General features: G+C 43.0%; 1 protein-coding gene across 1 annotated transcript; it reads right to left on the bottom strand.

Moving 5' to 3' along the window:
- Positions 1-742: 742 nt before the first annotated feature.
- Positions 743-26579, bottom strand: clpb (ClpB family mitochondrial disaggregase). The gene is made up of 16 exons (XM_079574191.1): positions 25923-26579; positions 25789-25840; positions 23630-23716; positions 19626-19729; positions 18477-18605; positions 11854-11951; positions 11117-11231; positions 5641-5718; positions 3893-3948; positions 3773-3817; positions 3256-3417; positions 3034-3190; positions 2888-2961; positions 2701-2820; positions 1900-2004; positions 743-1196 (listed from the first exon to the last, which is right to left on the bottom strand). Exons 1-16 carry the CDS (start codon positions 26374-26376, stop codon positions 996-998), a joined length of 2037 nt encoding a protein of 678 aa, XP_079430317.1. The 5' UTR covers positions 26377-26579; the 3' UTR covers positions 743-995.

Here is a 26579-nt window from a genome sequence, read left to right as displayed (position 1 = left end):
CATATAACAGGTCACACAACCCATTTCAGGAGAACGTAGTAAAAGAGTTTGGGAGAAAAAATGTTTACAATTTTTTGAAATGTTAATGATTTCTCTTCCTTATTGGGCTTAGGAACCGGATTTGACATCAAAAGAGGCAATTATTCTTCAACATCTCCGTGCAACCATTCTGTACCAATGGGCAGTGGTGGAAGAAGTACTCAATATTCTTTCTTAAGCAACCACTAAACCACTAAACCAGGTCCAAACCAGATCTAAACAAGGTCTAAAAGAGAAACTGCTATACCAAGTCAAAACTGTGACGAAACCAGTTCCTCGTAGAGGTCACTTTGAAAATAAAATACTTGAAAAAAAAAATTAAGTGGAGTAGAAAGTACAGATATAGGCTCTAAAATGTAGTGAAGTAAAAGTAAAAAGTATTCATCATAAAACGTACTTAAAGAGACTAGATGCAAGTTGGTCATTTTATGCTCACTACTGCCATCTCAGGTCTTACATGTAACTGCAGCTTCTATATCGGACCGAAGTAACACCTTTTTGAGTGACAGTGCAGGATTTTAGAGGCAGTTGTGGTGAACAGGTCTGGGCTCATTCTACACATTAGGACATGGCTGGAACATGTAGGGGGAGGAAAATACTTAGTTTTAACATAAACTAAGTATTTTTTTGTTTAAAAAGTACCAAAACTTTGTACTGTTTACTTTGTTACTTTCCACCACTGCCAATGGGCCATGAGTAAGTCTTGGCTCTATCCAAAATTACTCCCTAATCTTTCCCATCTTTTGTTCATATACTCGTGCTGCTGTGGTGTAAACTATCCCATCAAACACAGTAAAAACCTGTCATATGCACTTTAAAGAACACTTGTAACACACTGAGTGAAACGGAGGCAGCGATGAGTTGTTCGAGGTACTTTTATTATGAATATCCATCCGGGCCTCCCTATTGCTGACCTTGTGTGGCGAGGTTGATGGTCATACGCCCATGCGGAGACGTTAGTGGTCAGGGCTGAGGGGGGGGCGGATGTCCAGTGTCCTGGCCGAGCTGTCCTCTCCCACCACCTGTAGGCGCAGACACGGGGGGCTCTTCTCCTCCTGCTCCTCCTCGTCCTGGACAGAGAGGCGCAGAGTGCAGCCTTTGGGAAGCAGCTCTTGTTCGTAGGCCGCTGCTAACTGGTTGACAACGCGACGCTCGACCTGTGGGACAGAGAACAAGGGCAGAGGACGGTAGAGTTAAGTAGCCAAATTGCATAGCTATAAAACTACTACTACAAGGCCTAGATCTGAAAACAACCTGAAATTATTAATTTATTTCTTCATATTGATCATTGTCCACTATACATTTTCATTTTTTATCATATGAACCTCTTAACCCCCACCTTAACCAAGCACATTTCCTCTAGTTCAGTTTTTCTCAAATCTACAGCAAAAAAGTGACAAAAACACAACAAAAAAAACAAAAAGAGACGAAATCATGACAAAAACGCTTAAAAAATGTGACAAAAATGCGAACAAAAGTCACAATCAGTAGGTCTTAGCTTTCAAATGAGGCATTACACTGGTCCAGTTGAGAAGCTTTAGATTTGGGTAAAGCTGAACTGGAGAAAATGTGCTCGGTTAAGGCGGGGGTTAAGAGATTTTGATTCACTTTTGCTCATAAGAAAAGGAACAGCTCCTTTTGTTTCGCAGCTGCTGGCTCATAGTTACTTCATTCATTAAACATTTGGTGTTGTTTAATAACATTATTCTAGTTTTAAGGGAAGACGTGCCACCTTTCTCTGCGCCGGTATCTGTCCGTACGAGGTACCACAGATATCAGGAGTTCAAAAATATCGCCGGCGCAGCATCTCTACTAAAGTGCAATAAACTGACCGGTCAAGTGAGCCCAGTAAAACTGTACCTCATGTTTGATAGAGCGCGCTCCGTAGTGCACGTTGTATCCTCCCGCTAACAAATCCAGGACTGTGCGGTCCCACTGGAGGGTGATGTCATGGCGCTGCTTGGCCTAAGAAAACCAAAAATGTGAGTTAACATTATGTGATCCTCTTAAAGTAAAGCAACGTGTGCAAAAACCTGCAAAATAAATAGAAAAAACTGCTATAACAACAATACTCATGGTTTGTCAATAATGTATCAGGAAAGCGTTGTAATTGTGAGTTAAAAATGTGAATTAGGGAAGAGGGAAGAGGCTGTCAAACATCATCTCTGCGAGTGATAATCCACACGTCATTAATGTGTTTTCATCCAACATCAGTCAATAGCAATAAACGCAGAGGCTCATTATGCTCCAAGGTCAACAAGCTACTTTGTCTTTTCTCCGGACCAGGAAAATGGATCTTACACAGCTGAGAAAACAAACCTTACACAAAATATTTCACTTGTTTTAACACAAATACACCTTTTAATTACATAAAAGCCGCAGTGTGTTTAAACAATGAAAGCCAACAGTCAAATGGATGTTATCATGTTGCCCAGTGACTTCAGTCGTGAGTTTGTGAAGGGCTCAGAGGAACCAGCTATAATATTAATAATTAAATATTGATGAAGGCTCCACATGTTAAACACTGTAATCGCATTAGAGTGAGTAGCAGTGGCACTATTGATCTGTGTGTATCTGTGCACTGCCGGGGCATGTGCTCCTCGCTCAGCTGCAGGAAACACACAGCAGGATGCCTTACAAAACAACATGTCAAATGCCTACCTTCTTTGCCCAGAAGTTCAGCTCTTTGCTCACCAGCTGCAGGAGCTCTGAGTGACAGAAGGGCAGGAAGTACACAATTTCATTGATGCGGCCGAGAAACTCGTCCCGTCGGAAATGAGCCTAAAAAAGAGCAAATTCTTTAAGTCAATTTTTCATTTAGACATTTTATCACGTTTAGACTCATCACCTTAAGAATAGGTCGAATCACTGATTCTTTGAACTGACGAGAGATTTGGATGTCACTACTTTTCTGCACATCATCTGCAAAGGAGACTTGTGTGAACAACAGCCCACAACATTATTCTGTACTGTACTTGTTTCGCAAGATCTCACCCAGACTCTCCACCAGTTTCCTGCGGCTGACTTCTTCAGCTTCTCGACGGAGCTGCAGACCATGGTGAGCGATTTCATCACTGGCCACGTTGGACGTCATAATAAAGATGGCATCTTTACACTCTATGGTCTTTCCTTTGCCGTCTGTGAGCCGGCCCTAAGCACAGGACACTGTTATCTGACGTGTTCACGCTATTGGAGCTTGTTCTGGTTCCTGCGTACTTCATCAAAGAGCTGCAGCATGATGGTGAGGACATCAGGGTGAGCCTTATCCACTTCGTCGAAAAGGACCACCGCGTTGGGACACGCTTTCAACAGCTTGGTCAGCTGACCACCTTCTTCATGACCCACATACCCGGGCGGGGATCCAATGAATTTTGCCACCTGCACGTTTTTACACATTTATAAACAAAAGCATTCACAGGAACTTTCCATTATCTGTGAAAGGCTCTTAGAAATATTGAAGACTTTAATAATTAAATGTATTCATCACCAAACAAGCATTCAGAGAGACGAGGCACAACTGCAGGAAAACACCATCAATTTACTTTATGAAATACATAAAGTGAATTAATCCAATGCATCATTTCAATGAATGTGCAGCCGAGACATCGGACACAAACAGATTCTCCTCACAGAGCTCCTTATGCACTGATTGTGCATAAAATCACCAAAATACAATACAATGTCTAACTATTCCATTTTTCATCATAAATATTTCATAGAGGACATGAGTTACCTCGTGTTTTTCCTGGAACTCAGACATGTCCATACGAATGAAGCCCTGCGATTACAAAATGGTCTGAGTGACTGTTGAGTACATTGTGTAGTATCTGTGAGTGTATTGCTTGTAACATACCTTCTTTACATCCTTGTGCATGTAGCGGGCGACTTGTTTGGCCAATTCAGTCTTACCTGAAACAAAAAAATCCAATCAGGACCAATAATTTTACATTTAGAGCAAATGGAGATCGTGCAAATACCTAAAACTGCAATGTCATCAACATAATTTATTTTAAAAAGTGCTCTTTATCCAACCCCCTCCTGAAAGCTTTCAATCGTCCACTGCAGAAGCACACATTACTTTGTCAGTGAAATATTCTGCATAGGAACGACGCGCTCATATTGATGCCTTGTGCTTGGTATGCATATGATGTTTGAGTGAAGCCTGTGTGTGCGCCTCGTTGCTGATGTTTAATATTGATGTTTCATGGACACTATTTGTCGCTGACGGCAACAGAGAATATGAACGCCGTCTCTTCTCCATCCATCTCTCTGGACTGTCATTTCATCATCTCTCCTGCTGTCTGATCCATCTTTGTGTCCTCAACGCTCTGCTTTAAATAAACACTGCAGTTTGTAAATAAAGGCTGCACAATATATCAGAAAATTATTATTATCACAATGTCTATATGGCAAGTCGACACAATCAAGAGTCACTCAGGGCTTCAATCAATTTTTTGCAAACGTAATCTAGAACAAAATCACCAAAAACGCTCAATAAGGAAGGAAGGTGCTCGTGTAGTATTTTCTATGTTTTTCTTTTGACGCAACTGGATAAAAAACACATAGCGTACAATTGTTAAAATGTAAAGCATCTTCCTCGTTATAATTGTCACGGTTTCGTCCTTTTTGTTAGTGTTTTCTTCATGTTGTTGTTTCTTTTGTAACATTTTTGTGGCTTGATCACAGTGACAAAAATATGACTAAAAAAGCTATGAAAACATGAGAAAGTGTGGCACAAATGCGACAACAAAGTAATGAAAACATGATAAAAACACACCAAAATCGACAAAAACGTGATAACAAAAACAAGGAAGAAGCTTAGATGAGTTTTGTAGGTCTTCGCTTTCAATTGAGACGTTTTACAGGCCTATAGGCTGTAAGCTCCAGCCGAGACATTTACATTTGGGTAAAACGGATGAAAATGTGCTCAGTTAAGGTGGGGGTAAGAAGTTAAATAGGTAGCATTCACGTGACATCACAACATTCTAAAGAGCCTATAGTTTGACCTGTTCACCACAACTGCCTCTAAAATCCTGCACTGTCACTCAAAAAGGTGTTAAGTGCCGTCATGCACAAGCTTAATATAGAGACTGCAGTTACGCGTAAGACCTGAGGTGGCAGTAGTCTGCATAAAATGACCAACTTGCATCTAGTCTCTTTAAGCAGGGCAGAGAAGGGCCTGGTTGGTACATGGAAGGAAGACCGCAAGGAAACACCTTGAAGCCTGGGTGAATGTCGTGTGTGAGTGAATTGGTGGTGGTGGTTGGCAGCCTCTAACCCAGAGAGCTGTGGCTACCAAACTCTGCTTTCCACCACCAAGTATGGAGTGGATTAATAATGCACACAATTGTAAAATCGACTTCGAGCGTCAGGAAAAACGCCATACAAGACTATTTTATCATTAGTATTATTAATTCGGAGCCAAAAATGGTATGTCTGACAAGTAATATTAATATTATGAATGACAAAGGACCGCAAGAAAAAAAAAAAGAGGCCTAAATGCTGTACTACAGACAAGTTACCCTCCCTCTCTAGTTTTCTTTAAGTTTTGGTCTTGAGTCGTGGCAATAAAAAGTGAACATTTGAAATAAGGCAAGTTACCGATTCCTGACGACCCCAGGAAGAGGAACACGAGGGGGTGCTCTTCATCGTACCAGCCGTTCTCTTTCCTCCTGATGGCTACAGAAAGACAGACTTTGTTATCGAAATATGAAACGTTTTTAGTTCTTGCCGTGCTTAGTTGACCTGAGGGTAGTAGTGGATATCAGGAGCCGCACTAAAGCAGGGCAATGGAGATGAAGAAAGGGTCAGAGACATTTGTTGTAAGAAAAGGAGAAAGAGGAGAAGAAAAGCGAGTGAGATGAGAGACCTCCAGAAAAGCTACCCCTGCTGCCTGCCCCCCCCCCACCCCCCTTCTCGGTCGGTGGGGCCATTAGCCAGCGGTAATTGTGTTAGCCTCCCTGGCGCGGCCATGCCCAAATCAGTTTAGCATAGATCGCAGGCTCGCGCACACACAGGCACACACGCTCGCTTAAAGGGGAGTGCCTACCCAACCCTGCCATCACCCCAGCAACCGCTCTCGCACACATGCACGAAGACAGGATGATGAGGTGGATCGCCGGGACGCACAGAGTGGATTTGGCTATAGTTTCAAGCACATCACAAAGAAAGGAGCAGACACGGGCACAGGCACACTCCAAACTGGGACCTGTTGAAAGATGGCGAGGCACGAGAGCAGCACATGAGATCACCGGCTTTAAGTTGTTATATCTGTCACTACACACATTGTTCTTTAAGTATGGGGGCAAGGACAGAAGGACTTTTGTCGACTGGGAAGAGTTTAAAGGTTGAACATTTGAATTCAAAAGCATCTTTAAATTCATAAATATTGGGCGAAGTAGACATAACTTTATGTGTGTTTATTTATGCAGGTTTAAAAAGACAGTTTTGACTCTGGCCAATCCTGGTAAGCCTCGACTATGGATAAGGAATAAAAACACTGATATACAGGATACAAATCTAAAAAGTGCTATGTTCCTGTGCAGCAGATAGTGTAGTAAACATGGGTAACGCTTCTGCACATATAGCAAACAAACCCTTTAGAATAAGTGCTGTTTTCCTTGTAGAGAAGTCTTAAAGCATTATTTGTGTTGGTTGTGGAAAGTTGATGAAATAATGAGCAACGTTGAAAGTTTCAGCAGATGAGAGTCTCGAGCCAGAACAGTCCATGATGAACTGGATGTGAGTGTTAAACTAAGTCTTAATAGCTGATAATCATAAAGAGCAGAAGCCTGGCATGAGAAGAGAAGAGAGAGAGAGAGAGAGAGAGAGGAGGGACCGATGGAGCGGAAGATGGAGAGATTCTAGAGACCGAGCAGCGGAGGAGGATGAAGATTACAGGAGGAAGAGGATGATGCAGGAGGAGATAAAGAGCGGGAGATAGCAGAGTGATGAGATAAGGAGGCAGAGGAACAAACAGGTGTGTCAGAGATGGCCTGAGAGATGAGCAGTGACAAGAGGGGCTTCCAGAGCGCCCTCTGTTATCAATGGCCGCGCGAATGACGGCGTAACCTTCTGCGCGAGCGCGTGTGTGCGTGCGTTTTAGCTGATTGAGAGCGACTTTGACAGAAGGGCACCCTGACATTTCTCAGAGGAGCCTGACAATGACAAGGAGAGCAGGAGACACAAAACAAATGAAGGCGGCTCGCACTCTCGCATGCATACACGCGGCGCGCACACACTGGGCCGGGGCGGGCGCTCTGGGCAGGTCTGCTCGTCTCTAACACGATTACAGCGGGATGATTCTCTTCAATAACTCTTAGCCTTGAGAGCTAAACCTGGATCAATCCAGCCTCCTTCCTGTGTGTGGAGTTTGTATATTTGGACCCACAGGGCGGCTGTTCGTCACCAGAGCGAAAAGACATGGTGACACATCGGATGCAGAAACTTTTCTTTCACGTAACGTCAAATTCGCAGCGTTATTCTATATAGAGCAGTTAGGGCCGTGATAGAGCGACCTAAACTTTTAGAAATATGGATAACATATTTCACAGTGATAAAACTGCACTATACGCTGTTTGAAGGCAGTTATTGTATTTAGATGGCTGTTTTGATGGTGATGGCTGCGTGTACTGGGAATGTGAGGCTTATTTATTTATTTAAAATGGGGCAGTGCATATTAATTAACATGAGTCCTCAAAGTCCACATGTAAATATGCCAGAGTTAGACACAATGGTTAATTTTCATCTGTTGTTCCAGGGCAGGTTGTTGTTCACAGAGAGGAAAAGGCCACAGAACCACAAGCACAATAGACCTGAACAAAGGACAATAGACATGAAACTACAGCTACAGATAAAGCATCTTATTTACTCATAACATCTAGATGTTGTTTTGCAATATATCGTGACGTCAAAAATCGATACTTTCAATACTTTTATGAACTTTTAAGCAATTTGCAATAGGCCTCTGTTTATGTTTGGGGGCATTTTAATCTTGCACTCTTGCACTTTATTTATTGAGCAACAGTTGTGCAGCACTGTTTAAAATAAATATATTACTTATCATACTTCCTGTATCGCAATATGTATTGGATCGGCTCCCTAGTGTCGTGATATGAATCGGACTGTGACAAGAGTGTATTGTCCCAGCTTTATTAAAATTAAAAAATTAAAAAATCGAACTGTATATTATAGGTAATACTATTGTCACGGTTATCTCTCATCTGCTAAATATCTGTACATATAGGACATTGTAAGTTTAAGTAACTTCAAACTGTTTATTTTTCTCCTGTTATTCCCTTCCTAGCATAATCTGCTCAAAAATACAAATAGCACAGTCTCGCTTACGCAATGTTTCACAGTAAGTCGTTTTTGGTTGCTCTCAAAGCGAGCGCGTGCGGAGCCATGAGACGGTATCGTGTGTGATATATTCACTCTAATACTTCTGAGGGATCAATAAGCTGTTCCTTTATCGCCGCGGAGACGTCTTCTATGGCTTTCAGGACAATTTGCCATGATAACAGCAATCAGTCACGGCCTTGCTGAAAGACGGCAACTTCCATAATGCCTCCTCGCTTTTCTTACGTCTTTAAAAGCTGCCTCAATATTACGACTTCGATGCAAAACACTCACTAAACTGTTGACGTTTATTAGTCTGGACAAAAGCAAAGTAGGGCTGCACAATATGATCAAATATGTGCAATATTCAAAATGATTATTGAATTGTAATTCCAGATGTTTGTAGGTAGTCCCAATTCTGCATTATTTCCAACTAATAGGTTGCATTCACGTGACATTACAACATGTATCTCTTGAATCGCCCATTTATGGCCATGTTTGAAAACAGTTAACGGGGAAAACAATTTGGAGAAAAATCTAAACTTTCTAATTATCTCCTATTACTCAAAAACTACTTTAGTTTTCTACTAAATAAAGATACAAAGACATGGAGAGGTGCAAAGTGGTTCAGCAGCCCATAATTACATAAATAACGGAGAATGCTAACATGATGCATGATGCAGCAGCAAGTTAGCAGAGAACTGCAGTTTTTTTTCCCGCTTCTACTGAACAATCTGCTGTGAATAAACATCCATATGGACCCGACTTAGACTTGACTATATTTTTATGTGATAAATAATTTCATATTTCGCCAGAAAATGGCTAAAAAGAGTGAAAATGTATGTTTTCCCCCTCGGTGAGGCCACGCCCCCTTCTATGATGCGATGCCGTCTGTCTAAAATTGAGGTGGAGCAACTGGAAATTCCATGGCGGTAACTATGGTAACTGTTTTAACTGGTGAACTGCAAAATTTTTCTGTCTTAGTGTTTGGTGAATATCTCAGTCATTACTGGAAGAATCCACATGAATCCACATAAAAGTTCATTGTCTCCTTGATCAGCACATACAGTATAAACCAATGTACAATTATTTTCTCTGAAAGGCGTCCGAAAGTGGAGACAATATTTGAACAGATTGATCAGTAGAAAGGACTTTCAGACATAAAAATAATGTCAGGTTTATGAATCCAATCACTGTCAAATACTGATGAGGAAAAACATTTGTCAATTTTCGTTTTGGAGATTTCTTACAAAAACTGTATTTCTCCCATAGATGCACTGACCCCGCCCTCCACCTGACATTATGACATCACAATCTAAAACCTGAATGCAACCTATTACTATAATCTTTCATTTCTATTTTTGTTTCCAAGTTTACTATATGAGCTTTCCCTTGTGCATCAATAACATCAAAGTCCAAATCTCTTGCATTATAATTGAACAAATGTGTAAGCAATTCGTGTTTCATATAGTATAAAACATTTTTTTTTAAGTTACTTGGTGTTATTGTTTTAGGTTGTGTTAGGTTGTGCAAATCTCAGATGGGAGACATTTTGTGATATAAACTGGGACATCTTGGAAAATGGATTCATTGCGTCACCTAAAAAGACCATAAAGATAATTTGGAAACATTGTGCAACTCCAAAAAAAAAAAAAAAAAAAAGACCAACTCCTGGCTTTGGAGGCGAGTTGATTATTTTCACAAATCTACACAGTAACCGCCCGCGATCATAAAAATAACGCACAACCTCTGGCAGCGGCAGATCAATACGTGGCCTCCATGGATGCCTGGTGTAATATCAGCTCCTTACTGTCTGAGCCTTATTGTGCTCTAACTCATCCCTCCTGCTCTTCTCCATGCATTACTCTGGCTCCTGCGTCGCGTCGCCTCCTTAGCGTTTCTGTTCTGAAGAGCCTTGTGTGGCTTAAGTAGCAACTTGGCTCAGATCGTTGTGGCTTGTTTAAAAGAACTTCGGCTGGTTGTTTTTTTGTTCTTTGGCCCGGTCATTTGCATTGCTCTTCTTCTAATGGAAAATAGGTTGATACTTGCTTTGATTATTCCTTCACAAACATATTTGCTGTAAGGAGTAAAGAGGCTAAATGGCCAATTATTTTAATGTCCAAATACTATAGACTTGCCACAAATGCAAAAGAAAAAAAAGTATTTTCAAATTCTAAACCAAATTGGACACAAAGGGGCAACGTTTGAGCAAGTACAATTTCAGTCAAAACTGCAGTTATTTTGGACCCATTTCTGAGAGAACAAAGATAAAACTGCAAGGTGTGCTTTGACAGTACGAGTTTACATGCTAAGATGTTCAAATGATCAAGTGTTTTAAGTTAAAAGTGATAAAAGTGTGAGGAGCAGTGCTGGAAAAAATAAATCTCTTGTGCTTGTGTTGGTTTGTGGAGGAGGATGAGGTCAAAGAGAGATGAAGGATGTGGAGAGAGCAGAAGGAAGAGCAGCAGACGGAGGAAGAGTGAGGGGCTGCTCTGTGCTGTGTCTCCTCTCAGTGTAATTGTGTTAACTATCGGCTCCGGGCCTGGCCTTCTCAGCTGTCACACACACAACTGCACACACGCATGTACCAAGCACCTGTGTGTGCCTGACGGACAGCTCATTCATCACAATTAGCCAATTAGAGCCTCCGTCGGTCTGTCTGAGCCCGCCTACAGCTGCAGCGGCCGATAAGGCAGGAAGAGTGTACATTAGGAGACTGTGCAGATTCGACAGTGTTTACCTGAGGCCACAGTATTAATGGCCCCCTCCTGCCCAATGATGTGCTCCTTCAGCCTCCGCTCCAGAGGGAACCTCCTGCGCTCCTCGGCCTCCCGTCGAGCCTGCGCCTCCTGGAACTGCACAAAACAGACGAGACGGGCCATGAATCAGAGGGGAGGAGGCCGGATGACAGCTTCCACAGAACAGGGAGGGGACGACAGCGAGTGAGGTCTGCAATTAACCCACAGCCGTTGTGATAGACATAATCTCTGGAACAATCAGTTTTCAAACCAATGTTTTTGTTTTGATTTTGTTTTGTTTGGGAGGGGCTCGAACTACGTAGCATGGACAGCAAAAATTGCATCAAAAGAGAAGTAAACATTTTGTAAGTTATGATAGTGTGACCTCTTATTTCATACCCCTAATACTTTACAAAATATATTCATTCTTTTTAATATGTTTTCTTTATTACAAATGATTAATACGATGTTAAAATAAAAGTCCTCCAAACTGCAGAATTTTTAAAAATGCACAATACAATGTAGTTTGAGGATGTTTTTAACCCCAGTTAACCTCAAGCAGCTTTCATATTCTGGATTTCCAAAAGCACCTGTCACTCAGACAGCGGACACACAGACCTCCTGAAGAGTGTCTGTGTACGACAGCAGATGCCCTGTATCAAACAGGAAGCTACAGCTATGAGAGAGCTATGAGAGAGATCATATAACTGTCAGGCGGATCATGATACGTGTACTGTACCTTTCCCTCCCACTCCTGCAGGATTGTGCCCACGTCTCCTTCTTTAGCGTACACTCGAGGTGTGTGTCCCAGCCCGTTGGTCTGAAGAGGGTTCGCACCTGCACACAAGCGGTCCACACTTAAAATACACATCAATTATTAAAAAATGAAAGGTTTCTCCTCTGCCTCGCAATCAGAGCCATGGATCATGCACAACACGCTCTGCCTCAGCAGGAGGCACAAGGCGTCGATCTGCAGTTTACTGCTGGAGGTGAGAGGTTACACAGGTCATTGGTCTAACTGCAGAGGAGAGAGTGGGCAAAGAAATGACTCTATGGGGGGCGTCAAATGTGCAACGTGTGCCAATAATACACACTTTGACCCCTGCACTCTGCAGCCATCATCTTGGCTTATTGTACAGACGCAACGAGGGGCCACCAAGCGCACACGTCTTAACAACAGGAGGAAATTGAGCTAAACCGCTTTGAAAGGGTCATGGGTTTTGTGATGGAGAAACAAAAGCTTGTATGTTTTTGCCGTGCGACTGATGCTGGGTTTGACAGAGAGGATGCTTAGCACTGGCTTCTGCCCTGACCTGTGCAACCGTTTTATACCGGGTCACAAAAATCACGATCCTTCACACATGAATAACATGGGAACACAATTCAGCAACTTGTCCTCCAAAACAGCAAGCTTTTCATTTCCCCCTAAAAATGTCAGACTTTAAACTTAAAAACTGCTAAAATAAAAGGCACAAATATAACAAAACATTGTACATGCACGATTTAATTAATACAAATATCCAAACTCAAGTGTGTCTTTATGGCCATTATCTGCCGACAACACAACATACCCTTCTTTAACTTAACATACACTTAATTCAAAATCAATAACGGTTCTGCAATTTCCCCTCATTTCCGCTCAGCGTCAGCCACGGACTAATAATGGCAGCGATTATTATTGATAAGCCCCTAAATTTTGCGTGCCGCTCATGAGGCGATCGATCCCGACAACAATACACCGTGACCACCTCCTGAAGAACACGTTTGGGAGGAGAGCAATAAAGCACCCACACAGCCGCAGACACGGGACATAATAAATAGCATCATTTAGGGCTTTAATATCAGGCCAACCCTCTGGGCCATAGCACTTTATAACTGGATCAACCCTTAACGACTGTCACGCAGGCAGTGGGATCCGCCGCAGCTCAAACGTGGCATACACGGGATCCTTTCATTAGCAGTGCTTTAGTTATGCCTATTAGGGATCCCCTCCTCTCTACCATTTCCTCCTCCTTCCCTTTCACGGCAGCTGGTGGGAGAGAGCCCCTGCTGCTCTTTGTGAGTCCACGTATCTGTATTGTGTGCATCTGTGTCTCCTCTGGCTCCCACCTCCTATGGAGCGCTCCATTACCGGGCGGGCGCCTGTGGCCGGCGGCCCGATGTGGAGCCAGGGGACGGAGCGGTGAGCCGGGGCAGGTAGGGAGCAGGAGCCTCGGGGTGGGCCCGGAGACTGTGATGGATGGAGATGTGAGGACAGAGCGGGCGAAGGCCAAAAGTGCACACCCGATGGCCACTAGTGTGAGCACGGACACTTTGAAACACAAGGGAAATAACCACAGCACACACACCTTATGCTCATACATGCACTAAGAGGAGCTCACACTGATGTCTGCTGTTTTTACAATTCAAAACATCCGTCAACAAAACTTAGTGAAGATAAAAGCCGCACTGCATAACGTTTCACCCAATTTAATAGAATAAAAGAAAGCATTTATTTTACTAACGGTATTGTTATTCGTAAAACATATCTTTATGTTGTCGTGCTGGAAGCGGGAAATGACCATTTTAGTTTCCATGGAGATGAGGCCGCTTTACTTTGACATGTTTCCACACTGAAAAATGTATTTAACTAGATTGGTTACATTTTTTCCAAATTTGAATTGTTTTCACGTGTTTACCTCTTACCTCCGCCTAACAGAGCACATTTTCTCCAGTTCGGCTTAAGAGAGCACCTCATTTGAAAGCTAAGGCCTAACTGATCATAACTTTATTGTGTTTGTCACATTTTTGTCTCTTTATTTGTCATGTTTATTTTACTTTTTAATAGTTTTTTTCATTGCTTTCTTTTGTGGTTTTGCCACATTTTTGCCCCTTTTTGTTTGTATTATCGGTCCTCTTTTGTGACAATTGCTGCTTTTTTATGTGGGTTTTTTTCATTGCTATTTGTCGTGTTTGTCACATTTCTGTTGCATTTTCTGCGCTATATTAACGCTTTTTTGAAAGAAGCTTTTAGATTTGGGTAAATCCAAACTGGAGAAAATGTGCTCGGTTCACGTGTGGGTAAAGAGGTTAAGATGCAGTCGGACATTTGATTATTTCACTTGTTCTGAGATGTGTCTGAGTTGTTTCAATATACGTCTTTATTTCAGGTCATTTTCTTTGCCAGTGGGGTAAGAAAATTGTTCTTAGCTCATTGGATTGGATTGGATTTACTCTTTCAAGCGAGATTACCTTAGAACTAGTGTCATCAAACAAGCAAAGTAAACTTGGTCAGATCAGGAAAAAGTCTAATGAAAACCACTCGAAACAAGATACATTTCCTCAATTCAAGTCATTTCAGTCAATGCTTCATATTTATTTATTTGCTGGTATGTCCCATCGTTTTGCATTGGAGGTCTGCGGCTTGATGGACCTAACTTCATAGTAACGGTTGCTAGGACGTATGATTGGACAAATACCATTTAGGGGCGGGGTTTGGCAAAAGTTAATTCAAGTCATTTAAGTCAATGCTTGATTTTACTCTTTGTAGTACAACAATGAGGTTTAAAAACATAAGGTCCTTTTCCAAATGCTTATAATAATACTGCTACATAAGCGGAGTCCATTTATTTATCATTTGATTCTGATAGAATCTGAAGATATAGCATTGCTGGTGTCTGACCATGAGGAGCATGTTAAGTGTTGATATTGTGTCAGTGTTTAGCGACAGTTTAGATGAGAGAGGTGGGTGGAGAAGCCAAAATATCCATCTAATTAAACTGAGAGTAACTTCCATTTTAAATAATTTTATAGTGATAGTTTATAGCTCACACGGACACATGTTAGTGAAGCGATGTGACGTCATGATCGTTATTGAATGTGAAAGTGGCGCCAAACCGAGCCACGACCCCGGCGGGCCAGCAACAACCCCGCTCCGTCTTTAATCTGATTGTCCCGAAAACAAATGTCCCCTGCTTTGTGAAATTTCTTACCTTTTTAATTCAAAAATGCGCGTGCAGAACATTTGATCGAGTTAGACGGGGTGATTTGTTTTGGCGAACAGAGTGCTTACGAAGGGCCGGACGAGATGAGAGACGGGCAGCAAAGCTCTGGACGCACCATCCATCATAAGCATAAACAAGACATTTATACATGTACGTGTGTACAGCAAAAGGAGGGCACAATATATATGAAAGGATGAAAAAGACTAGTCAAAAAGGCAAGTGATCTAGAACAGTGTTGAGCACTTAGCAGGGGGTACTTGGATTTATTACAGATAAGATCAAACTGAGTGGTATTTCTATTATTTTCAAAGGAAAGTTACTATAAAATGTGTTTGGTTGTCCACTTTGTAGAAATATTGGCAAGATCCTCGAGGTATGGTGTACTCGGAGTTTAAATCAACGATTTAGAGGGTAAGCAAAAAAAGGTATTGTAATTACTTTTTGATTTGAAATTTAGGTTTAAAATGATGATTTATTTGTTTGGCACATTTTAACATTTGACGGAAATATACACTAGTTCAAATACAGTAATCCCATACATTTGATTTCATATTTGTAAATCAAATACGAGCGATCGCTGTTATTGTTTACTTCCGCAATTTTCGCCGGATGTTTTGTTGAATGGTAGGCAACAGCTGATGCATCTAGGTCTCTAACTCGGTTTTATAAAATGATAGACCTTTTACAGCGCAAGAGAAGCAATCCCCTGTTTATGGACATTGTTTTTGCCGATCATGGGATTTTCATCACATTTTTATCAAATATGAAAATGTAAAATGCCTACCACGGCCAACGGATGTGACGACATCGCGATCGCTCATATTGAATTGCATTTATTTTATGACAAATATTTTCATAATTGAAAAATACCTCGTATAAATGTACAAACAAACATGAGCTTCTGCTTTGAGCAGCTCAGCTCTCCCAAGACAAGACTATGGCTCGACAGATATATAGGCCGGCCGATATTAGGATATTTTCAATATCGGCTATCGGCCAAAATCGGCTGATAAAAAGGCCGATATCTCCGGGGCCGAAAGTGATAGAGACTTTTTTAGCACCCACAACACGCGTTGTTTTTGTAGACCTATTTTACATATTTTAGTTTATGAACAGTTCTAATATTTGGCCCAAAATATCAGTGGTGCAGACCGGCATGGCAACCCCCTTCATATCGATATCGGACTCCAAAAATCCATATCGGTCGGGCCCTAGACATGACAGTAACTTTACCAGGTGTGGGTACGTCTCCAGCTCATCTGGAGATTTTGAGAATTAAACAGGTTAGGTCCTCATCCAAATCCTTTCTTTGATTACCCACTGCAGTAACAGCATTTTCTGTGTCAAGCTGGTCATTAGAAGCATGTTTTGTATTGTGGGCAACAGTAAGGTCCACAATGTTACACAGTGTACCTATAATCATGCACTTTTTATTTAACATGACCTGACCTGACATGGCATTATTATGGGAAAATAAATAATTAAAGAAGGTTTTTTGTAAAGGAACATTGATTCAAGTTGATTCATTGATCAATCAAACCCAGCCCTATTACACATCGAGAAAAATGTTAAGCTTCCCAAGTACGAGAGCTGGAATGACACAACAATTAGACTATAGGCAGAAATGGACCTATACCAGCACTAAATCATTATACAAGCATTAAGGCAGATGCGTCCGAGTATAATCAGAAGACGCTAAAGTGTCACAGCTCGAGAACGACTGGCCTAAATAACTGCAGTCTTTGCAATTTGCTAATCACAATCATTCAAATTGTGATTTTAATTCGATCGCGATTAATGGTGCGCGCCCCGGTGTTGGGAGTTGACATTTTAAAAGGGCGCATGTTTAAGAATATGATAATGTAATGGGAGCTTTGAGTGCTCACAGAATCATAACACGCTTATTGTGCTCCGTGAAGTTACCCCAGGGGCATGTTGTGAGCGGGGGGTCACAGTTCAACTAGGCCCAGCTTGTTTAAGAAGCGCTGCTGGAAATCTGGAGGGGGGATACTCTGCCTCGGGGCTCTGTGTGTGTGAGTGTGTGTTTCTGCTGGTGGAGCTGAGTCAACGACAGGTGCGGCTCTGATGGGACGGGGGGGGGGGAAACGAACGAGTGATCAATTTCAAATGAGCCTTGTAATACTGCGTATCACTCGGGGGTAGATGTGCTAATGCGATGATGCACGGAGAGATTTAAAGAAGTCAAACAAGACTGAAATGAAAAGGGATTAAAACAGGTTAAATGTGTGTAGATACTTGCAGTGGTTTCAAAAAAGCCCTTCAATTACAACTGAACTTGGGTTTACTACTGTATGTGAACATCCCATTGCTCATTTGAAAGCTAAGACCCTCCAGGATTCAGTCAATGACTTTTAGCTACTGGAGGCCATGGGTTTAAATGACTTGACACTCATTTAGACTTTGTTCCCGATTGGACCAGGTTTATTTTGCAAGTTTGAGGGCATTTCTCACTGGTTATGAGGACATCTCTCTTGTAATAAGAAAGTAAAGCTGCGACTGGGACAAGTGCAATTTGCTTACCCCATTGACAAACAAATTAACCTGAAAAGACAAAATTGAAATTGAAACAAGGCAGAAACATCTCAGAAGTGAAATAATATAGGTGAAATGCCCATCCAAACAAGTACAATTTTAATCATGATGGTCAATTTGAGATATTTAAACTAATCTAGATATTCTTTTATTGGAAGGTACTGTCACAAAATAGGACTAATAAATTGGGAGTGTGGGACTGTGGAAGTGGGAGAGTGTCCTTTTATGTTAATTTCCAAGTTAGATATAACCATAGGAACAGATAACCCAAGTGTGAGCCTCGACGGGCTTTCTGATTAGAGCATTGCTCAAAGCATTTAGTTTATGAGATGTTGTTAAAGAATAACTGATAGATATTGTAATAAACAAGTTGTATTGATCAGATGACTTCCTGTCCCAAGGTTGGTGTCAAAAATGCGGTGATCAAATGTTAAATGTTTTTCCATTAGTTTAATAAAAGATATAATTGATAATTGATCTTTAACATCATGACAATGATCAAAATACTTCTGATCTCACTCAGAGACAGCCACTTATAAGATCGGTTAATATCGGATATCAGCAGAGACTCAAACCCCAGTATCGGTATCAGAATCAAAAAAGCTGGTTGGGTGCATCTCTAATTGTAAATAATAAGTTCAGTCAGCAGTATGTAGCGCATGTAATATTGACTTACTTCGACTTTTATGTCTTAATTCTAATAACTGATGGATAATGTTTTTTGTGTCTTCTCCATGTGTGGTTCATTTCTCTACTAAAGCAAACCAGTGCTACAAAAGACCAGGTTTTAAGTTGAGCTGTGACGAGGGAGATGTGGTATACGTACCGGCCTCCAGCAGCATTTGGACGGTGCGCGGGTCATCGGCCAGCGTGGCGTAGTGCAGAGCTGTGCACCCGCGGAACCCGGCTCGGCTGCTGAGCCTGCTGCTGAACTCGTCCTCTCGGGAGACCAGGACTGTCGACACAAGAAACCAAAATGAGCACACCTAAAGTCTGCGGAGGAGTGATGTTGCAGTACAGGAGGAGCAGGATATGTGAGCTTCTTACTGTTAAATAAAGTTACATTTGCCCACCTAACCTCAGACAGAAGTTCGGGTTTTCTTTGACGCCCTACAAAACGACTAATCCTCTCCTTACTGTACTTTTCCATAAGAGCACTCATTCTGTGCCACTCCATCACGTCCATCTTCCTGCCTCCTTCCTCGTCTGCTCAGAATCCATCAATTTCTTTCATCACTTGCACCCACTTCCTCCCTAGCCACTAACTTTGTCTCGTCCAATTCTTGACTTCCTTTCCTCGTTACCCCCCCCCCCATCATTCGGCCTTTTCCTCGCAGGCATCCCATCCCTTCGATCTGCAGCTCACCATCACTCCTATGCTCATACCTACTTGACTTTTCCACTTTCTTCTCCCTATTCTCCCCCTTTCTTCATCAGTTTCTTCCTCCCTCCATCCATCCTCCCTTCCGTCCTCATCTTCCTGACAGTCTTTCTGCAGCGTGAGTGCGTACGAGGGAGGGAGAGCTCGGCCGGGATAATCATAGCTAACCCAATAAAGCGTCGCGCAGGCCCCCCTAGCCCATCCATCAGCGCGTGTCTGGCAAGCGCTTCCCCACGCTCTGCCGGCCCCACGTGGACCCAAACCTGACAGCCATATAAATGTGTGCAATATACATATCCCATATAAATATGTCTGCGCGAACCCGGCACAGACTGAGGAGGCGCGGGGAGGGGAGGGGCCGAGGGTGCGCCTGCCGTGGGTTTGCAGCTCATAAGGAAAACAAATAAAATACTCGCTGCGCCGCGCACGGAAAATAAATAACAAAACGGAGAGGGGGGGGGGAAAATGAAGCTTTTACATATGCACATTTTTATGCAAATGATAATGTCTGGTAATATCTGGTTCTACACTTGCTGAAAAATACGCCAATATGAGGCGGCACACATGATTGCATTCACAAAGTGTTTTTTATACCCTCCAAGGAGTGGATGCCTTTCTCTCGGGACGTGTCGTAGACGTTGTTGAAGTGGTCTCCGGCGTTTGGGTCCGCGCCCGCCTCCAGCAGGGCCTTCGCCACGCTGAAAAATATCAGAGAACAATCATTTGTCAGCTGCGTTTCAAAATAAATTATCAGGAGGGACATACAAAAAAAAAAAGCCATTTGTTTCTGTTTTTGGAGGACAGATTCAAAATCACAAAAGGAGCTGGAACAGACAGTGGGCCTATCTAGGGTATGTGCCTTCAGTTGTACCGAAGTGCTCCAAATGAGGAAAAGGTTTACAAAACGACTCACATTAATCACAATAAGCCAGTGAAGGTTACTATTCTTTTTTGAAAACAACTGCTCATACATTTGTGACCGACGTCCCTCATATCCGTACTGATCGAGCCCTCCAATGGTTCATACACTGCTTTATTATTATGCCAAAAGAACGAGATCAGCCGACGACCTGAACGACCAGGTTATTCCATCAATGGATTTCTTCTTCCCTGATGGATAAGTTTAACCAGGCCCACGATATGAAACCCCATTGAGAATCTTTGGGGTGTGCTGGAAAAGGCCTGGAGAGCTCTCCCATCATCAATACAAGATCTTCGTCTTCTTTGGACATTGCAGAAGTTTATTGAAACAATGCCATGGCGAATGTGCACTGTAATCAAAGCTAAAGCTGGTCCAATGAAATATTCGGGCATGTGACCTTTTCGTTGAGGCGACTTTTCCTTTTGGTTGGGCAGTGCAATAGCTCAGCTCTGTGGAAGCACTGGGGCAATTGTCTGTTGTTTGTTGTGTGTTTATTATTGAACTTGGGTCTGACAATAATCAAAACGACGACCAATGAAATTTAAAAGTTACTGTGTGCATTGTAAACCAAATCCATACAACAACAGAAGAGTTACTATGCAAAGTTATCGTTGACAACGCTTCCTGACGGGACAATTCATTTTGTTGTAACCAACGCCGGTCACACTCCAAGAGCTCTGTTCTTCCCACTCCATGCACTCGTCTCCCTTGTTACATGTATGACCGGAGAAAGGGCCCCGTTTCCGGTTCCATTGGGGGGTCTGCATGTTAGACTGGCCTATGTGTGTGTAGTTTGTCATTGGAGCGTACCGCCTTATAGAGCAAACACAGACTACCTCGGCAACACCAGCCACTGTGACCCGACGGACATTCCAGGTACCGTCTCTCCGTCTACAGGCGGGCCACCGTGAACGTGAGCCATGGCTTTGACTTTGGGACGCCATCCAGACCCTCCAAAAAAAGACGAACTATAAACTTTGCTTAGTGTAACGCTGTGATGCACCAGGAAAGCTTGGTTTGCCATAAAGTTCCTGCCTAGAGGCCTATAATTGGTTAAAAAATCGTATTTGAATTTTTCTGTCAAATTTTGAAGTATCACTATTTCAAATGCTACCGACGAGATAAAACTCTTTACAATTCTTTTTCAGGTTTAATGGGAAGTCTTAAATGCTTTTTCTTCTGCATGTCTGTCATCTGTGGCAATTTGTCTGGACTTTGGAAACATGTGTGCAGCTGTGAGAACAGCCTGACCAGGTCTTTGTGCCTGACCTTGCTAAATGGACTAAAAGGGGCTATGGGGGGGTTCCCTTTTGTTACTGTATCGCGGTGGTGCGGGGCAGCAGGGGGGCATGACCCGCAGAGGCCTCTTCTCTAACCCCTCCAAGCACTTCTACAAACACCTCCGAGCACCACAGCCACATTTAGAGACGCTCACACACACAAACGGCCTCTGCCACTGGTCACACGAGGCTGGGCACGGCTGTGTGAAGAAACAAGATGCTGTGAAAGGGGTTAATGGCATCAGAAAGGTAAACAGGACGGGATAAAGAAAGGAAAAGCAAAGGAAGGAGGGAGTGGGGGGGCCATGAAAGACGGGACGTACAGCCGAAGATGAAAGTAGCAGATTTAATTAGGAAGAGTTGCTAAAACTAATGAGCCTTTGAAAACAGTGTATAGTTTTACTAATCAACTTTTGATCAAGTGACTAACTTTATTTGGCCCATTTAGAGAACGAGCCGCACTAATTTGATGTTGAACTGAAGGAATGCAAAGGTCAATTTGGTTAAATAAGGACTGGGAGAAAATCTAATTGTACCTTTTTTGTGTCCAAACCGACAACAATGAAGTAATAATTTTAGCAACTTTTACAAACGACTAGATCTGAATTAAGGACTCGTGGAGCCTGTTGAATATTTGACCTGAATAAAGTCTAATTCATTATTCTGACTCGTATGTAACTGTAGTGATACAAAAAGCACTGAATGAAAACAAATGCTAAGGAGAACGTCCATTTAAACGTTTGTAATTTGTTAGTTTCCCAGCAGCCCCCGAGGGCACACAGGAAGCAGACACTTCCTATGATGCAGTGATATAAGGACACCCGAGCTGAACTGACCATCCATGTCTCTGACCACCTGCCCACAACTGGCCCAGACACAGACCTCGCTCGACCCCGGCTCAAACACACACCTGAGGTCAGACTCAACTGGACTTCACTCACACAGACGGGTTAGAAACATGGACACAGATATATAATATGCCAATGCGCTCATATTTGTAATAACCTTTTGTAAGAGCCCTCAAGAGACTTTCATTGATGCAGTGCTTTTCATTGAGACTTATCTCAGTGCAGGCCGATAATCCCATTCCTTGACTCTCTCGCCTCTGTCTAACTATTCGAATTTTGTCTTTCTCCAATAAAACCTCTCGTTTCTGCTCGGCTTTGCCCCCTTTTATTCTCTCCCACCCCTCAAGTTAGTCGGCCGACTGGTCGGAACGGTCAACAGGCGTTACACTCGGCTGAGTGCTCTTTGTACACGTGAAAGCTGCGAGGGAGGCTTGGAGGCAGAGAAAGAGTTAGAGGTAGGTATTGTGTGTTAAAGAGTGCAAACATTAGGCCAGGCCCTGCGCCTCCCTGATCCATGATTGAGCCCTACATCAAAGCTAAACAAATACACGCCCACGATTTCTCCTGCACAATTCCAACGCGCTCCCTTTAACACAGCATCACTTCAGCATCATGCGCGCTGCACATACTCGCACTGGAAATTCAGTTTGCTAGAAGATATTTTTTCTTAACCATTAAAATAGGCAGTTGGTAAGATATTTGCTCCAAACTCCTGCAGTCTGTGAGGAAGAGGTAGACAGAGTGTGAGTGATGCCGGCGGCTGATGCTGTGTCTTCCCTGCAGCACTGACGGCTCACTGGGGGCTCACTGGGGGCCGAGGACAGGATTAAACACAGAGGGGTGTCATGGCCACCTGAGTTATAGCGCTCATAATACACACACATACAAGCTTATTGGCACACGCAGCAACACTGCCAGACAAACAACAACATCCTCTGCAGCAAAGAGACGAGACATCCAGCGTGACGCAGCTCCTGATGAGCTGACATGAAGAACGCATTATTGCCGAAGATCCAGGAAACGGAACCTATAAAATCTATATTTGTCAATAAACATAGATTCAATTTGAGGAGTCACAAATACATTTAAAACAAGTCTTTTTTTAAATGTACAGAAAGTAAAGGAGCCGATAGAGAATCACAAGCAGGGTTTGCTCTAGTTAAGCTTTTGAAAAATGTAAAGCCAATTATAAATTTAAATGTAGCATAAGGCTTCTTCCATACATACAATGCCATATAGAAAAGGCAAACCCTGCCTAGAGAATTCATTCTCCCCCAAAAAGTCCAAGTAAATTGGATTTGGCCCGGCCTTAACCTCAAACCCTGTCTGTGCCGTTTTGTGTTCTGGGGGCCAGCAGGCTAATTCAATTTGGTGGTCACTGAGATGGGGGACGTGCACCGGCCGTCTGTCAGCCTGTAAGTAGCTCAGGAAAAGCCTACTGTATCAGGCGAAAGAGACCGTTTTTTACTTGTAATGACCATAACTCACGGGGGCTCATCTGCCTGAGAAGGAAACCAGGATACCCCGTCTCTTTGACTGTACACACACCTGTGCTGTCGGTTCATAGCCGCCACCATGAGAGCAGTCCAGCCCAGGCGGTGGCGGTGGTTTGGGTCCACTCCCTCTTTGACCAATCTGTCGATCAAAAAAAAACAAATATTGATTTCATAAAGAGACATTATTATGAAGTAAAATAAAGTGATCCAGCTGTTAATGCTCTTATATCAGACTCTGCCTCGTCTCACGCGCCACATGAACACAGACGGTGACAGCGCAGGCCTTATCTGCTGCACCACTTCACTTTGTGCTCGACCCAGGTGCGCGGCTCAGCGCCCGAGGCTACGGCGCCCAACAGCACAGCAGTACTCTGAATGGAAGTGATCTGTCTGTCCCCAAAGAAGAGCAGGCACAGTGTGTGTTTAGACAACACAGGCCCCCCTGTCTCCGCTGCTCTAGAGTCAAGGATCCGCTCCAAAGAAAAGATTTTACAAGGATTTTTTAAGTTAAAGGCGCCTTATATTTAATGAGCAGAATGTGTGCTTTAAATCAATCGGACACTTCTGATTAGGGCTGCACAAGATGAGAAAAAATGAATATTGAATAGATAAAAAAAATTAAAAAATCAGATGAAAGGTCTCGCTGATGCGTCACTTAATATAGCTCTACTTCTGACCGTCTCCATCTGAGTAATACTTACCTACCCTTAAAGCAGGTTAAATAAAACATTACTAATCCTAAAAAGGTGTTTCTGGATTAACACACAATACAGTTCATTGTTTCTCCCAAAAAGTTGTGAATGGCCTCTAAACTGTAGACGCTACATGTCAAAATAATGAGAAGTGGTTTGTCCTTTTGAGTGCCTCTCGAGGGGACAGGGCCTCTCCGACGAACACAAACTAAACCAAAGCACTTAACACATCCCTGACCTGCTGCCTGTCGTCTCACTCTCACCTGCACCATCTGCTGCAAACACAGTAATCTAAGAGGGGAGTCTCACCCAAGTGTGCGTTCATTAAAGTGGACAGCTATTATCAGTATGCGAGTGTGTGATCAATATTTTGTATGTTTCCTATCCAACGCAACACTTTACAGATTTAATAGAAACGCTATATCAAATGATGAAGATGGCAGAACAAAGTGAAAGAAAGAAAGAAAATTAACCTACAAGTGTGTGTGTGTGATGTGACTATGTTTGATCGTGATAATTTCAGAAAAAGCGATATGGTAGAACGCCTTCACTTAAGTCAGACTTGGGTTCCACCTAGAGGCTTGTAGCAGGACTGCGCCAGCTAGTGTAAAGGCCTGCAATACTGATATCATAATACATTTTAAATAATGAGCATGATAACTACATGGGGAATTATTCTTATTGCTCTAGCCTCAAGGTTCAATTCGTGCGGATATATATCTGTGTGGAGTTTGCATGTTAACCCTGTGTCTGTGTCCGGTTTACCCCTTCAACCCAATACACGCACAATAGATTATTCCTCCAGCCAGGTGATCCTGACCAGTAGCCCGGCTCCACATCTGGCAATTAGTACTTGCTCAGCGGTCGACGTTGGGTCAATGGTGTGGACAGATCTCATAGTACAATAGTCATTAGTTGTGTTATTGCGGACCTGTACATGTCTTCATGAAGATGTGAGACAGGCCTCAACTCTGACAATGTTCAAATCCAAGCTGAAAACAGTTCTGTTTGCCCGTGCATATGACTGAATGTATTTTATCTACACTCTTGCCTTTTACTGTAATTGATTAATTTCATGTTCATGTCCAGAGGAGAAGGAGCGACAAAAACAGAGGTTAGGTAACTTTGTGTGAACGAGCAAGAAAAATAGTGCTCAAGACAGAGAGAGTCAAAACAAGACTTAAAAATAGAGCTCAAGACAGAGCGAAATAGTGCTCAATACAGAGCGAATCTAAACAAGACTTAAAAATGCATATAACAAAGTATTTTATCTACACTCTTACTGTAATTGATTAATTCTATGTTGATGTTTTTATTTATTTGTTTTCTTATATTTATGCAACTGTGAAGCACTTTGAATTGCCTTGTGTATGAATTGTGCTTTACAAATAAACTTGCCTTGCCTTGCCTACATGATAATATTCAACAATCCATTTCTTGAGGGTCGCACAGCATCATAGCCAAACATAAGCTGCTCTCAGATTGAAATGTGTGCACAGTGAATGTTTGTGTGTTGTACCTAACAACATCTTCACCATTATTGGTCCTTGCCGCCTCCAACAGGGCATCACCTTATAAGAAAAACAGATCATTTGTGTTTTATTATTAGCCAAATTATAATAAACTATGCAAATTAGGCTCATTTGCTTGTACCTTTATTATCAGAGTCTTTCCTTAAGCAGAAAGCCACGGCAGCAGCTGACAGCACCCCGGCAGAGGCCAGTCCTGCCCGGCTGGCCTGTCCATCTGTCCCCTGGCCCTCGCCTCGACCGTGACCGCTCTCCTCCCAATACTGGTTGTTGTCGCGCCCCCTGCTGGCCAGCGACGCCCACGAGCTGCGGCGGTTCTGCAGGTGAGAAAGCCATCTGGGGGCGAGATGGTGGTACTGCACGGAGGGATTCACGTTTCCCGAGCTTTCCTCCGCCAGGATCCCTCTCCGGGACACTCGCGAGGTGGACACGAGGGGGTTGCGGTTGGTCTCGGCCGGGGTCTCGCGGATGACCTGACACGCGGCTCCGCTCGCGCTGGTCTGGAGCACACGGCTGCACGGTGACAGGCTGCGCGACCTTCGGGCTATCAACCTGGTGGGAACCGAGGATAACAACATGGCTGTAAACTCACCCCCCAAACGGACGTGCACTGTGCCCCTCGGGTTTACGGTGGAGCGGTGTATCTTCCGAATAACGCGAATAAAGCTGTAATCCCGCTGTAACTAAAGCACGAGCGGAGAATGTAGGGCAGCCAGAGCAAAACAACGGCCGCTTCCTCTCATCATGCAGCGTCGTGCGTGGATGTCACTAGAAGGCGCGC

This window comes from Gobius niger (assembly GCF_951799975.1).
Source record: "Gobius niger genome assembly, chromosome: 1".
Classification (NCBI taxonomy): Eukaryota; Metazoa; Chordata; class Actinopteri; order Gobiiformes; family Gobiidae; genus Gobius; species Gobius niger.
Note: the sequence above shows the minus strand (reverse complement) of the source record. Positions and strands in the feature narration are given on the sequence as shown.

Bases quoted from the DNA above. Each gene is read 5' to 3' on its own strand.
- clpb (XM_079574191.1), bottom strand. From the start codon at position 26,376: ATGTTGTTATCCTCGGTTCCCACCAGGTTGATAGCCCGAAGGTCGCGC. The intron at 19,730-23,629 runs GTGTGTGTACAG...GATATTTTTCAG, and splicing joins GCTATGAACCGACAGCACAG to CGTGGCGAAGGCCCTGCTGG. The intron at 11,232-11,853 runs GTACAGTACACG...TGTTTTGTGCAG, and splicing joins TGCAGGAGTGGGAGGGAAAG to TTCCAGGAGGCGCAGGCTCG.